The sequence below is a fragment of the Enhydra lutris genome, unplaced genomic scaffold, assembly GCF_002288905.1.
Source record: "Enhydra lutris kenyoni isolate GAN:26980312 unplaced genomic scaffold, ASM228890v2 scaffoldscaffold5, whole genome shotgun sequence".
In the NCBI taxonomy this organism is placed as follows: domain Eukaryota; kingdom Metazoa; phylum Chordata; class Mammalia; order Carnivora; family Mustelidae; genus Enhydra; species Enhydra lutris.
Genome location: NW_019154089.1, coordinates 29,368,305 through 29,381,147, shown reverse-complemented (window position 1 = coordinate 29,381,147; position 12,843 = coordinate 29,368,305). Strand labels below are relative to the sequence as shown.

At 41.5% G+C, this 12,843-nt stretch overlaps 1 protein-coding gene across 8 annotated transcripts in view; it reads right to left on the bottom strand.

Moving 5' to 3' along the window:
• Positions 1–12,843, bottom strand: part of LOC111141248 (early B-cell factor 1) — a 386,978-nt gene that overhangs the window by 29,893 nt on the left and 344,242 nt on the right. For all 8 annotated transcript variants that reach the window (XM_022493686.1, XM_022493683.1, XM_022493685.1 and 5 more), the window contains exon 11: positions 3,275–3,363. In XM_022493686.1, the coding sequence (XP_022349394.1) occupies positions 3,275–3,363 (89 nt within the window). The remainder of the gene's footprint in view (positions 1–3,274; positions 3,364–12,843) is intronic.

Genomic DNA, 12,843 nt, shown 5'->3' with positions numbered 1-12,843 from the left:
AGCACAGAATGCTTCCCTTTAAAATCTCAGCCCGCCCTTTTCCCTGTATATCAGAAAAAGGAAACAAAAAAACACCTGGGCTTTGGATAATTACAGTATTTGAAATTTGTGCATACGGCCACTGTCACTAATGGTGACCTTCGGGGACAAAATGATTTACGAAGAAGGATTCAGCTCGCTCCTGTTTCCTCATTTGGTAAGTGGGAATGATGTCTGCTCTCCCAGCTTCTCTCCGAAGACGGGCTCCAATAAAACAAAGCATGTACAAGTTCTTTGAAAAAGCACAAGCCAGTATACAAAGGCATATTATTATGGAAAGCTGTCTGCTTGGTCTTTGGAGCAGTTTCATTTGACAGAATATGTGGGTGGTTGTATGAATCTAGCTTTGTCTATTCACAAACACATGGGTTTAATAAAGTGCAGTTTGTTTTTTAAGGTGTGTGGTCCGGGGCACACTAAAACACTCCTGTCTGACAAACACTGACCATGATTCTAAGAAAGGCGGAGCCCCATGTTTAATCCCCCCAACAATGGACAGCGGGAGTGTAAATCTCTCAAGGGCACAGGAATACCTCGAGCTGGCTCCATCCGCTGCTTCCTGACCCTGATTTTGAACTCTCACTCCACCTTAACGTTCGGAGCCAGGAGGACAGCCCTTGTGATGTGAGTCACGGGAGAGCTTCCTGGGGTGGGCTCCCGCCAGAGCCCTTGCACAGCTCAGTGGCTAGATGCAGGCTGTGGAGGGTTTCCTTAACACACAAATCCATTGTGTGCTGATGACTCCTCCCCAACCCAGGAAAAGAGGGCTGGGAATTCCACCATGAGGCCACCGGGGATGAAGTGACACGTGCCCGTGCTGTTCGCTCAACATAGCTGAACGGGAAGTGGGACTGGAAACATGTCTTTAGAAGTACACAAAACTCAGTCCTACATGCCTCTTTCTCTTCTTTATGAATAAGACAAGTACTTCCTGACTTCTTTAGACCTCAGTCTTTAAACCAGATTTATCTTCTGTTTTTTGATCAATATTTACTGAGAGGCAACGGTGAGCCAGGGAGTTGTGCCAGAGGGTACCCGCAGGATAACCTCTGTACCCCTACATGTTCCCCGTGAAGTCGGCATGGTTATCATCACCATAGTGACAATCATGTAGATGAAGAAACTGAGGCACAGAAGATAAATCACCCGTGCACCTGCTCGCCGGGGTTAGATGTCCTGCTCGGGAGAGATTGGATGGCAGAGCCCTCAGAAGCAAGGATGCCATTCTCACTCACTGGCAAAGAATCGTAGCCGGCTTTTGTTGTGTGCTCAATAAGCGGTTAAAACAGCAATCAGAAGAGGTAGAAAATAGTCCCATCTCCATTTGGTAGAGAAGGAAACTGAGGCACGGAGAGGTAAAGAATTTTGGAGAAACAACAAGAACAACAACAAATTCTGACCCCCAGTTGCATAGCTAATAAGTGTCCCTGCTCCAAGTGCCACCCCTGCCAGTCTGACTCTCCAGTCCCTTTAGCAGATTCTAGAGACATCAAAATGCCAAATGTAAAGTGAAGACTGTCCCCAAGTGGAAAAGATAAGAAAAATCTGGCATTGTGGCCATGCCTTCTTTCTACCGCTGAGACACCTAAGGCACTGACTGGTGGGTGGACATAACATCATTCACATCACTGTGCTATAAAATGACCAATTACAGTCCCACAGGGAATGCATGGGAGCTAGGTTCTTGCTCAATAAAAGAACTTAAAAGTCAGTCTATCCAAGGCACATCTTCACTCTAGAAGAGACTGCGGTTCACTATTACTATTAGATTATTTAATCGCTCACCAAGAGTAAGTCAGGGTAGAAGAGAACGATGTGTAAGATGGAGGCCCGCTGCAAAGACCAGGATATGAACGGACCAACATGTCATATGACTTCTTCCTCTGCGGTGAGCTTTACGGAGGGGAAGGAACAGCAGGAGGCTGTGCTGGGAAGCTGAAGGTTGAGGCTGAAGGCTGTGTGGTTCTACCCCAGGTATGGGCACAGAAGAGCAGTTCTTGCTGGTCACTGTACCTCTCATCAGCCGGGTAGTGTCCCTCCCTCCCCTACTGACTCCCCTCATCTGCGCATCAGTTGCGGGGGACACCCTTCTCCTGGGCAAGGCCTGTTCTGACAGGTGGCCTTGCTGCCCAGGGCACCTGGCCTGCAGGGAGCATGTGATGATAGACGGATCCCCCAAAGAAATCTGCTGCACTAGGAAGGATGCGTACTTCATTTTTCTAAGTGTTTTACAAGATGAAACAGACCTAGAAAGGACATATCTCTAGACCTGCTCTGGCAAGAGAGCACCCCTCATCTACTCATTTAATTTACAGAAGTTTTCATTTGTGTAGTAAATGAAACTTCATTTTACTGTCAGTAAATGGAGAATGGTAGTTCCACTAATTCTGTTCTCTGAATGTCTTCAACATTTAACTGTTCTCTACTCGGGAGTCCTCGCAGAACTCCGGTTGTACTTGAAATGTGCCCGTTACTTCCCATTGTCGTTAGTTGAGCATGGTGATCTCTTTGCCACAAGGCCCACAGTCCTCAGTACAGAGATGGGAGCACTGCCCACACTGCCAACAGGTACGGAGTAGAAGCCAATACAGGTGAACTTCCTACTTTCTGTATTGGCAACTAACGACATATTGCTGCATGGCATATATGACTCGGTCCTGAATTTCTGTTTAGTTTCTCACATGTTTGTACTATATTTCCAGTTACGTAGGATGTGTCTGGTGGTCAAGAGGCTCTGTCTTATCTGGCAAGTTGTCAGACCTGCCCATACGTTTCTTTAGAGCTCTAGCTGCGGCGGGGATAAGTGTAAATCCTCACATAGTAGAAAGGCAGTGTTCTCTTTCCTCTCGAGAGTTGGTGTGAGGCAGGGATTAATAACCTGGACTTTGGAGTCAGGCTGTATAGGGTTGAATCTCAGTTTAGCAATTGACATGCTATGTGATCTTGGGCAAATGATTTGATGTCTCTTTGCTTGGTTATTTTCTTCTCTAAAATGGAGGTAACACCTACCAAACTCAGAGGGTTTTGAAAGGAAGAAATAGCATCATGGAGGTAAAATCAGTCTAACACTTTTGGTATTGTTTTGGTATTGTTTACCTTGTAGTACCAAGCACACAAAGCCCACAAATGTTGAGTTGTTTGTCTATGAACTAATTTTTATCGACAGCAAAGTTTTCTGCTAATCACTTAAACCCACGTGTCCAGAGACCATAACCCGATAAAAAGGTATCCTGACCTTTGGTAAACGCTCAGGGTCACCGGGGTGCCGAGGAATGACCTTCTGTAACCTCTGGAAACCATAATCGATGGTGGGTTCGTTGAGTGCTGCAATGAAGAAGTCACATGGTTAGAACCATCTCAGGAAATAAAGCAGACCACAATACTGATGGTATGGAAATGAGCAGGAGTCCAAAGTTTAATTTACACTTCTGAATTAGATCGTGAGAGGATCAGATGCTCCATTCCCCTGCTGAACATTTCTACCGTCTACTTCTGCTACTGATGATGGGGGGCAGTGATTTGCTCAAAAGAACAGTAATAGCAGGTCCCAAACTCTGTTTTTCTGGCCAAATTCTATATTCCTTACATAACCAAAAATAGAAAGTAAAATGGCATTCGATGTGAAGTTTTAGGATTCACTAGTGAGCAGCTCAGGTCCAAATCCTCAAGGGCTTGACTGAGGGTAGCTATAGATTATAAACAGCAGGAGAAGGACAAGTACTTGCTTAACTGAAAACTCTCTGGTAGGCCTCAGCAGGTACATCTCAGTCCTTCTATGGCAACGAAGCCTGCGACCATGCGGTGAGGGGCAGGGAAATGGGATCTTCTCGGCATAGGAAGCCGAGTCTCCCCTTGGATAGAGTCTGCAAGGTGATAGGTGTTGAACATGCCCTTGATACAACACCATCACATCTAAAGTGACAGCCGCGTTCACCAACATTAATATTATTTCAGGAAGAAGACCGGCCTCTGTGGAGCACTAGCTTGAAACAGCAGGGTCTCCAAGAAAAAATTCTTCAAAAGACTAGAAGAAGAGCAAACCTGTAATAATATTTGGAGACAATGGGCCTTATTGTACGCATACTGTCCACACTCTCTTCAAAGCAGCCTTAAATTAAATGTGTGATATGCAGTGGACTCTGGAAATTTTTAAAATTTCTTCCCGAGATATGAAATATCTTCAGCCTTCCTCATCTGACCAGGAAAAGATGGCAGATCTGTTCTCTACCCACATCTCCCTTAACCTTTAAGTGGTAAGTGGGTGGGTGGGTGTTTTTCTTCTTTTCTTTTTTAGTGTAATGAACGTTTTCAACCACATACTTTCTCCCATACTGAGTAAAAAGGCAGTCTTTGTAGTTCTGACATTTAGCTATACATTAGAAAACAAGTTGCCACATGCTTTACTTAAAATGCATTTCCATTAACCTAAATTTTAAAAGTAAGATTCATACTACTACTAACTTTAAAAAACTGTATTAAATTCAAATAGGTCCCAAGGCTAATGGAAGCAATTTGTATACCAACCCAAACTGACTGGCCCACTTTTCAAAATACAGGTATGATAATCTTGTGGTTTTAAAAGGACATTTAAATTGAAAGACTGTGAATTTAGTACATAATTATACCAATAGAACCCTTTAACTTGTCAACTTGTAAATCTAAAAGGCTATCAATCATTTCTAAAGAGGAAATAAACCTTAAAATTCCTTGATTGACAGTGCTTACTTTTTATGTAACGAAAAAAAAAGGGAAAAAAAAAAAAGCTGTGTAAAGTGGCCAGAAATCCATTTACAAAAGTACATTGTTTTACATAGGTGAGTAAAAAGCCAATAATTACACCTCCAAAAGACACATAAATCAGAGTAAGTACTTTTTCCTCACTTGTATATTTTAAGTTGGAGTGAACTTCATGTAACTTTTTATTGAAAAGATTTTTTCCCAAATGCAATGGTTATTGAAGTTGTTAATAGAGTAGCATTTTCATTTAAGACAATGTAATCATTTTTGCAAATATGAGATTTAGCTATCTTCTTCCCCCTTCCCCCACTTCCAAACAGTAAACTTCCAACCTGTCTCTTGTGGAAATTAACTAAAATTATACCCAGGTGTACCAAATTTCTCTATCTATACTAGTATATGAATTAAGGCACAATATTTATTATTCCTACCATTTTATGAATTACTTTCTAAACCCTTGAGAAGAATTCTTTTTTCAAATTAGATGTGTAGAGAAAAAGCCATAGCACTCTTTATGCAGGGAAGCTGTTACTCATAAAATCCACAGTACTTACTCAAGAAATGCAGGAAAGAGACAGGAATGAGCACCTAGGTTTAAGTTATATATCACATCCATCCCCCACCCATAATACTAATTGCCATCAAAGATGTTTAACCATAAAAATAGCTTTAGACAATTAAATATATCATTTTAATATCTGAAGACATAATTCAGCATCCTGAAAATTCTAACTCTTGGTTTTATTATTTTCATCTAAGCCACCATTAAACTTGAATTGTTGACCTGCTCCTACCATTGTTTGCATAATAAATTAATTCCTGCTGTGTCAAGAAACCCGTCGTGGTTAAATGAATGACTGTCTGACGTACAGTGGGGAGGATGTGTTTCTCTGTCCATCCAGCCAACGCACAGCACAGTGACAAACACTTAATATCTGCAATTAAAAGAACCAATTCAAATATCATGTGGACCTAATAGCTAAAGCGCTGAGGAGAAGTCATTCTGCTGCCACCAAGAGTAATTGGGTTAGATATATTAAGCCCATTATTCAAAGGAAAACAAGCATCCACTCTATGAAGTATACTATGGAAGGGGGTATATTTCAGATAGTAAGACAAAAAACGGGTTCCTGAGTGAGAGGGTCCATCTGATAAAAAGACTGTTCCTTAAAAACAAAAAACAAAACAATCGAAACCAGATTAAATGTCTAGGGAGAAGGATGGTTAAATCATGGCATACCCGTGGAATGGAATATGACCAGTCCTCAAAAGCAATGCCATGGGGAAAAACAGTTACTGACATCTAAAATATTGCTAGGCTAACAAACAGATTACAGGAGCATATGTACAATATGGTTACTATAAAAAAAAAAAAAAAGACTGTATTTATTTATTTATTTATTTGTCAGAGAAGGAGAGAGGGCACAAGCAGCGGGAGTGGTAGGCAGAAGGAGAAGCAGGCTCCTCACTGAGCAGGGAGCCCGATAGCCCGATGCGGGACTCAATCCCAGGACCCTGGGATCATGACCTGAGCCAAAGGCAGACGCTTAATCAACTGAGCCACCCAAGTGTCCCACAACATGGTTACTCTTAAAAAACTGAACATACATAGAATTTAAAAATGTGTCTGTGTATAAACTGCCTAACAGTAGTTATTTCTAAAAAAATGGATCTTGAAGTGCTTTTCTTCCTTCTCTTCGGCTGTGCATTCTCCGAGATTTCCACAATGAATATATATTACTTTTATAATCAGAGAAAAAGGTTAAAAGCAAGAAATTGTTGCTGAGATGGAATCTGACCTCCTTGTATAAAGTAATGACATAAGAAACTATGCCTTAAAAGGGGTCTGTATACCCTTTAATAACCTTGCATAGGTTATTACAGACCATAAGAAAAATAAGTAGTATACTTTTGGCCAGTTGTATAAATATGTGACTATTCATAAACTCTCTGAAAATCAACAGAGAGGGTAACGAGGAGGAATCATAAAGAATGGTATATTTATTTCATCAGTGGGGGTAGTTGTACCTCAGGGACATACGTCTACTCTGCAAGAATGTAATATAAAGTTAATCCTCCAACAAAGTGACCTCATTGTATTCAAGCACAGGGATTAGGAGGCACCAGTAGAAATGGGACTAATCAATTTTCCCCCCTAAAAGTTGGGACAATTCCGAGAATCTAGTAGAGAAAGAAAAAAAAAAACTTAATTGAGCATAATTAACTACAAATAAAGAAGCATGAGCATCTTAGGTTGAAAAAGGAAAAGCAGATGAAGCTATAAACTACAAAAGGAGTGCAAGGATGAGACAGCATTATGTGACTCTGCTTCCAAACACCTCGTCCGCAGTGTCGAAAAAGGGCTGCAGAAGGTGTCATCCTAAACCAGGCACTGACAGTGGCAAATAAGGGATGCTCAGAGCATTAGGAAAATCTGGAATCCCACAATTAAAAAGGCCCCATTTAAAAATCATCAGAATAGAGCGGGAGCAATGTAGGCATTTGAAAACTTCCACAAGATAGTACATTCTCCATCGATTCCATCATCAGTCCCCGTGCTAACCATGTGTCCAGGCGGCATGTGTAGGAATTAACTGTTCGGTGTCACAACACCCAAAACCCTGGAAAGGAAACTTCCTGAAAGGTGTCTGTCATCCAACCCCAGCAGAGGGATGAACTATTCTGTAGAGTCAGAACGCAGCTTCCCTCCCTTCAGAAGTGCACCCTCTTGCCCTCCTGAGGTTCAGATGGTGGGTCCCCACCTCTGTTCCCGTTTCGTAGGAAGCATTCACTAGGGTCACACTACATACACTTCACAGGACACATGGATTTAAGAGCAATCAGACTATTGAGGGACCACAGACATTTGACTTCAAGTTGTTTTCCACTGTCCTGTTTAAACTTGGAGATAGATATAAGTTAACTGAGTAAGTTCACTAGGACTCTATGGAGCTGTGTCCATATGCCACAACTGTAAGTCTGGAACTTTCCTACAAATGCACAGAAAGCAAGAGCAAATTCCTACATGGGAAAGCAAGTTTCCAGGTGGGTACACCGGCTGAGACTGTAGAAGAGTCCTTTCAGAGCTATGGTATGTTACTGGGGAGTGGAGGTTGGTAGAAAGTGTATGATATATGCATGGGGTTGGCATTTCAGGGACATCAAAGTCATTACTTTTCTTTTCTTTTCTTTTTAAGATTTTATTTATTTATTTGACACAGAGAGAGATCACAAGTAGGCAGAGAAGCAGGCAGAAAGAGGGGCGGGGAGAAGCAGGCTCCATGTTGAGCAGAGAGCCCAATGCAGGGCTCGATCCCAGGACCCTGAGATCATGACCTGAGCCAAAGGCAGAGGCTTAACCCACTGAGCCACCCAGGCACCCCCGAAGTCATTACTTTTCAAAGAGTAAAAGTTACTTAAATGGTTAAAAAAAATCAGGAGCACCAGGGTGGCTCAGTCAGTTAAGCATCTGACTCCTGATTTCTGCTTAGGTCATGATCTCTGGACCCTGAGACTGAGCCCCACACTGGGCTCCGCGCTTAGCAGGGTGTCTGCTCTCTTCCTCGGAATGTCCCCTCCCTCTGTCTCTCTCCCTTCCCCCCTTCCCAGTGCCCTTGTATGCCTGCTTGTGTGTGCACGCTCTCTAAAATAAATAAATAAATCTTTAAAAAAAACAAAACAAAACAAAACAAAAACCCCTACATCTGGCCTTGTGCTTATCAATGGCTTTGGGTATCTTCCCAATCTCACAATCTCAGACTCCCCTAAAGCAAACCAGTAACTTTCTATGCAGAAACAATCTAAGCAGAGCCCTTCTTCGGGCTTCAGCTGAGGTCCTGGTCCAGACAGAACAGCTCTGGTTATACAAAACTATTGTTTACAGTGTCCAAATGTTCACGCAGCATGAAATGCTATATGCAAAGAACAATGAAAATAATACAACTCGATTTTATGCAGTAATACTAATGACAAGATTACAAAATCCATTCAAAACATCTGGGAATGAGTAAATCCTAACTAAATATATGTGCCGTTTGTGGCCTTTTCATGCCTTTAGTCTTTTTTTTTTTTTTTCCTAATCTACTTCACAAGCACATCAAATAAGGAAATTCTCTTTAAGGGGATTTATGTCCAAATTAAAATCGTGTAGTCAAGAAGGATGTATTCTCAGTTATGAAAACTGATTTTTCTCTTTTCAGAGTTTCTTTTTAGAGAAATCACTCCTCCGTCCTCCTTAACTTCTCAAATCCGTATTCCTGGAAACAATGGAAACGAGAGGCTGGCGAGCCGCGTCCACAAACAGCACAGAAAAAGTGCCGTCGGTGCCATTCCAATGTTAGCGCGCAGAGTTCCCCTGCTTTTATAGCTCAGCGACTCACTGCAGTGCTTTAACATATTTCTGGGGTTTTAATTTCCTTTTTTTAATGGTTGTGTGACATGATGTCATTTTGACTGGAAATAAAAAGAAATGCAGATATTAGGAAGGTAATATTTATATTCTATTGCCATTTAATGTCCAAACAAATATCTAGACTCTATGCCAAGTAATAAATAAAACCTCATAGCAGAGGCAATGATAAAACCAGCACCTGGGTCTCCAAGCTTCCCTGGTGACTACTCTATATTTGAACTAAAGGAGTAACAGCGGAGCATTTCCCTTCCAGGCAGATCCATTCTGGGCACGAGAGTTATTACATATGTGTTAGGCGAGGCTTTTTGTTCCATAATGGCCCCATTTTTCCCTCAGTCACTAAATTAACAACCAGAGGTAAACAATAAAACAGCAAGCTATCTTCACAAACCTATCTTTAAGACTGACTTTAAAATATATAAACCGAAAAATCAACCGCAAACCTAAACAAGAGCCAGAAATATGGTTAATGAAGAAATTGGTTGCATTTCCAGCCACTTGGCCATTTCATTATCTTCCTAGATGTCTAGAGCATGGGTGGTATTCTGTTCGTCTCTTCTGAGGAAGGGATACGCTCCCAAAGAAACCTAGAACCAAACCCCTTGCAAGAGGAGCCCTGCTTCCCATGTGAAGTGCCTGCACTGCCCAGTGCCCGGCCTCAGAGGCCGGTGAGGCCCAGGAGAGGTTTGGGAAGAAGCTCACTGGACTGCAGAAAGCTGTCCCTGAACCCAGAAGGGTGTCAGAAATGAAGCCAACATGGGCACAATTTACCAACACAGGAGCCAAAGGAAAATTTCTAACCTGGATTTATTTGAATGTGCCATGACTTCTTATTTGTAGTCTTCAAACTTCTGGATGCATGGCAACAACTTTGAGATTCAAAAATCAAGTGAAGGAATGACTGCCTCTCTCTACCGAAGGTGCATTCAGAGCGACTAGGTGGGTTCATGGCAAGGAGTGGAGCTGGGGGAGCATGCAAGGTACAGACTGACGAGAGAAAGTGAGCTGGAAAGAGGATCAGGAGCCGAGCCCAGGATGTTGGAGCGCGGCGGCTCTTGGGAGAAAGATGGAAGACGCTGAAGCCTAGCAGCCAGAATGCGAAGAACCTGTGTACATTGGGGAACTAATAACTCTTCCAGAAGCAAAACAATCAAGAACAGGAAGAAAGAGTTAAGAGTGACTTGGTTTTGTTTTTTAAAATGGAAACAGTTTTACTGCTTCGCTACATCTAAAACAAATACATTCTTGCCGTACAAAAAAATACAAAAGAAACCCTATTCATATAGAGTCATTATTTATATCAGTATATATGCTTTCAGACATTTTCACAATACTGTTTTATATAAATATAGGTTCTATACATATTTATATCCACCTCGTTCTTTTTAAGGGTCGTAATATATTGCATTATATAGATGGCCATAATTTCTGTAACAAATCCCCTGTTAATGGGGACTTATGCTTCCTCCCCACCACACACCAGATTTTCACTGATTTAATGAACAACACTTGGGCGAAATTCGTGAATAAGAGTATGCACATTTCAAGTCTTTTGATACGTGTACTTCCTAAGTATCCTTTACCCAATCAATGCTAACTTACACTTTGACAGGTTACAACTAATTTTTAAGATTTTTGCATCCTAAACCTCATGTATTCTCTAAGTTCTAAGGACCTCTGAAGATTTTTAATAGATGTTAATGACTTTAACACTTTAAAAAAAGTTAATGACATTTTTGTAATAGATGTTAATGATTATTTGTTGAGGTGTCATTTTAAACATACCTTGAAGTTATACAAGACCCTTTTCGCAGTAATATCAAGGGCTTAATAGACATTAGCGCAGTGATTCCTTCAAGATGCCATCACACAGAAGTCAAAAATCACTACTCCCAATTCTAAGGTGAGAAACTGAGGCACAGACAGTGCTGGCTATATAAATAAGAACAAAAGCCTCACTACTTCACTTACTCTTCCAGAAGGACCACTGTATTTTCATACGGATGAGTCCCAGTTTGCAACATACTGACAAGTTCTGCTCGCACATTGATTCAATGGCTTCTTTCTTGCTAAGTTTCTGTGAAACAGAAACCCAGCCTGGGGAAGAACTCCGGTGCCCCGACTCCTGATTTCGTGCTGGTGAACGAGTCACTCAACCTGACTTCTTGACTTAAAGCTCACCATCAACAAGCACAGACCTTCTGGAGGAGGACGCCAGCCTGGTATTTTAAACTTTCCCCACAAGTGATCAAGAAACTGTTTTCTGTCAGGTTTGAGTTGGGCTCTTGGAGGTTGATCTGTCTTTTGGGGAAAAGAGAACATGGAACACTGCTGAGCTACATCATACCCACTTACTTCCTATCACAACCGGTTGGTATTTTCTAGATGATCCTTGGTGAGAAAGTCACCAGCAGAAGTAGAGCATCTCTTCACAAACAGACCCCTTCCTTGCCCTGGAGGGTTACACTCTATCTAAAATGGGAAGTAGGTGAACGTACAATAATTAGGGAAAACTGTACTGCTCTCTAATTGTAATAAAGTTGATGAGAAAAGTTGCCCCTGTTATTGCATATGATGTACTCTGAACGGCATGGCCTTTCAGGAACCTTAATTTAGATTTCTAAATTTGATACAGGTTTAAGACTAAAATTAAATCCCTCAAGCAAACAGAAGCTTAAAGATCTTCATGATTTTTTTTTCTGGCCTTTCAATCTTTCTACTTTAGAGTTAAGAAAAAAAAAAATGGATTATTTATGATTAGGTCTCAAAGCCAGATTCGCTCATTTGAACTAGAAGAGAAGGATGATTTTCGCTGTGTAATGGATGACGGTGTTTAAGTATCGAAAACCAACACTTTCTTAGCATTTAAGGATAAATCCATAATTTTCTTCCCGACTGGCATATCTTCTGATGTAACAAGAATAATATTCTTTCTATAATTGTTCTTCAGATTTCTTCCCAAAGAGTTTTGACAATAACTGTTATCAAGGGGGTAAAATCACCCAGCCTGTCTGATAAACATGTTTCTTTGCGTTCCCACCCCAGCGAGTGCTTGACACCATACTTTTATCATCCGTGTGTGTTCAGAATGAGCTTAGAACAGCAATTGCCGGGAATAGGCAGGCGATAAACCGCATTGATTTAACACATCTTGTTTTCAATCATGCTTGGATTTTCTGAGCACGCATTTTTCCTGTACTCTGGCTTGTAGCTTTTATCTGACGAGCTGATCCCTTTTCACTGGAAAATGAAAAGGTCGCACAATAAGACACGGTTTACTGGAACTTGAACACGCACCAGGGAAAGTATTTTAGATAAATACTGTCAGACATAGTGGAGCTGAATTTCAACAACACAATTGCTAAACAACAATACTCATTACTCTCCTAGAACAAGCTACCAGTAACTTATGGCTCTCAGCAGGGAACAGCACCGAGTCCAGACTCCAAAGCTAAACTACCCTTCGCTGAGCCCTGCGCTAACCAAGCACAGAGTTCTGGGCTGAGGTCCTACTTGTGATTGTTAATATCATGGTTTTATGAGACAACTCAAAAAACTACTCCCACTGTTCACAGAGCTATTTCCTCTGAACTAGCAGACAGGTTTCAGAAGAGCTGGATAATGAAGTTATTAAAGCAGGGCTCTGTAGACGGACC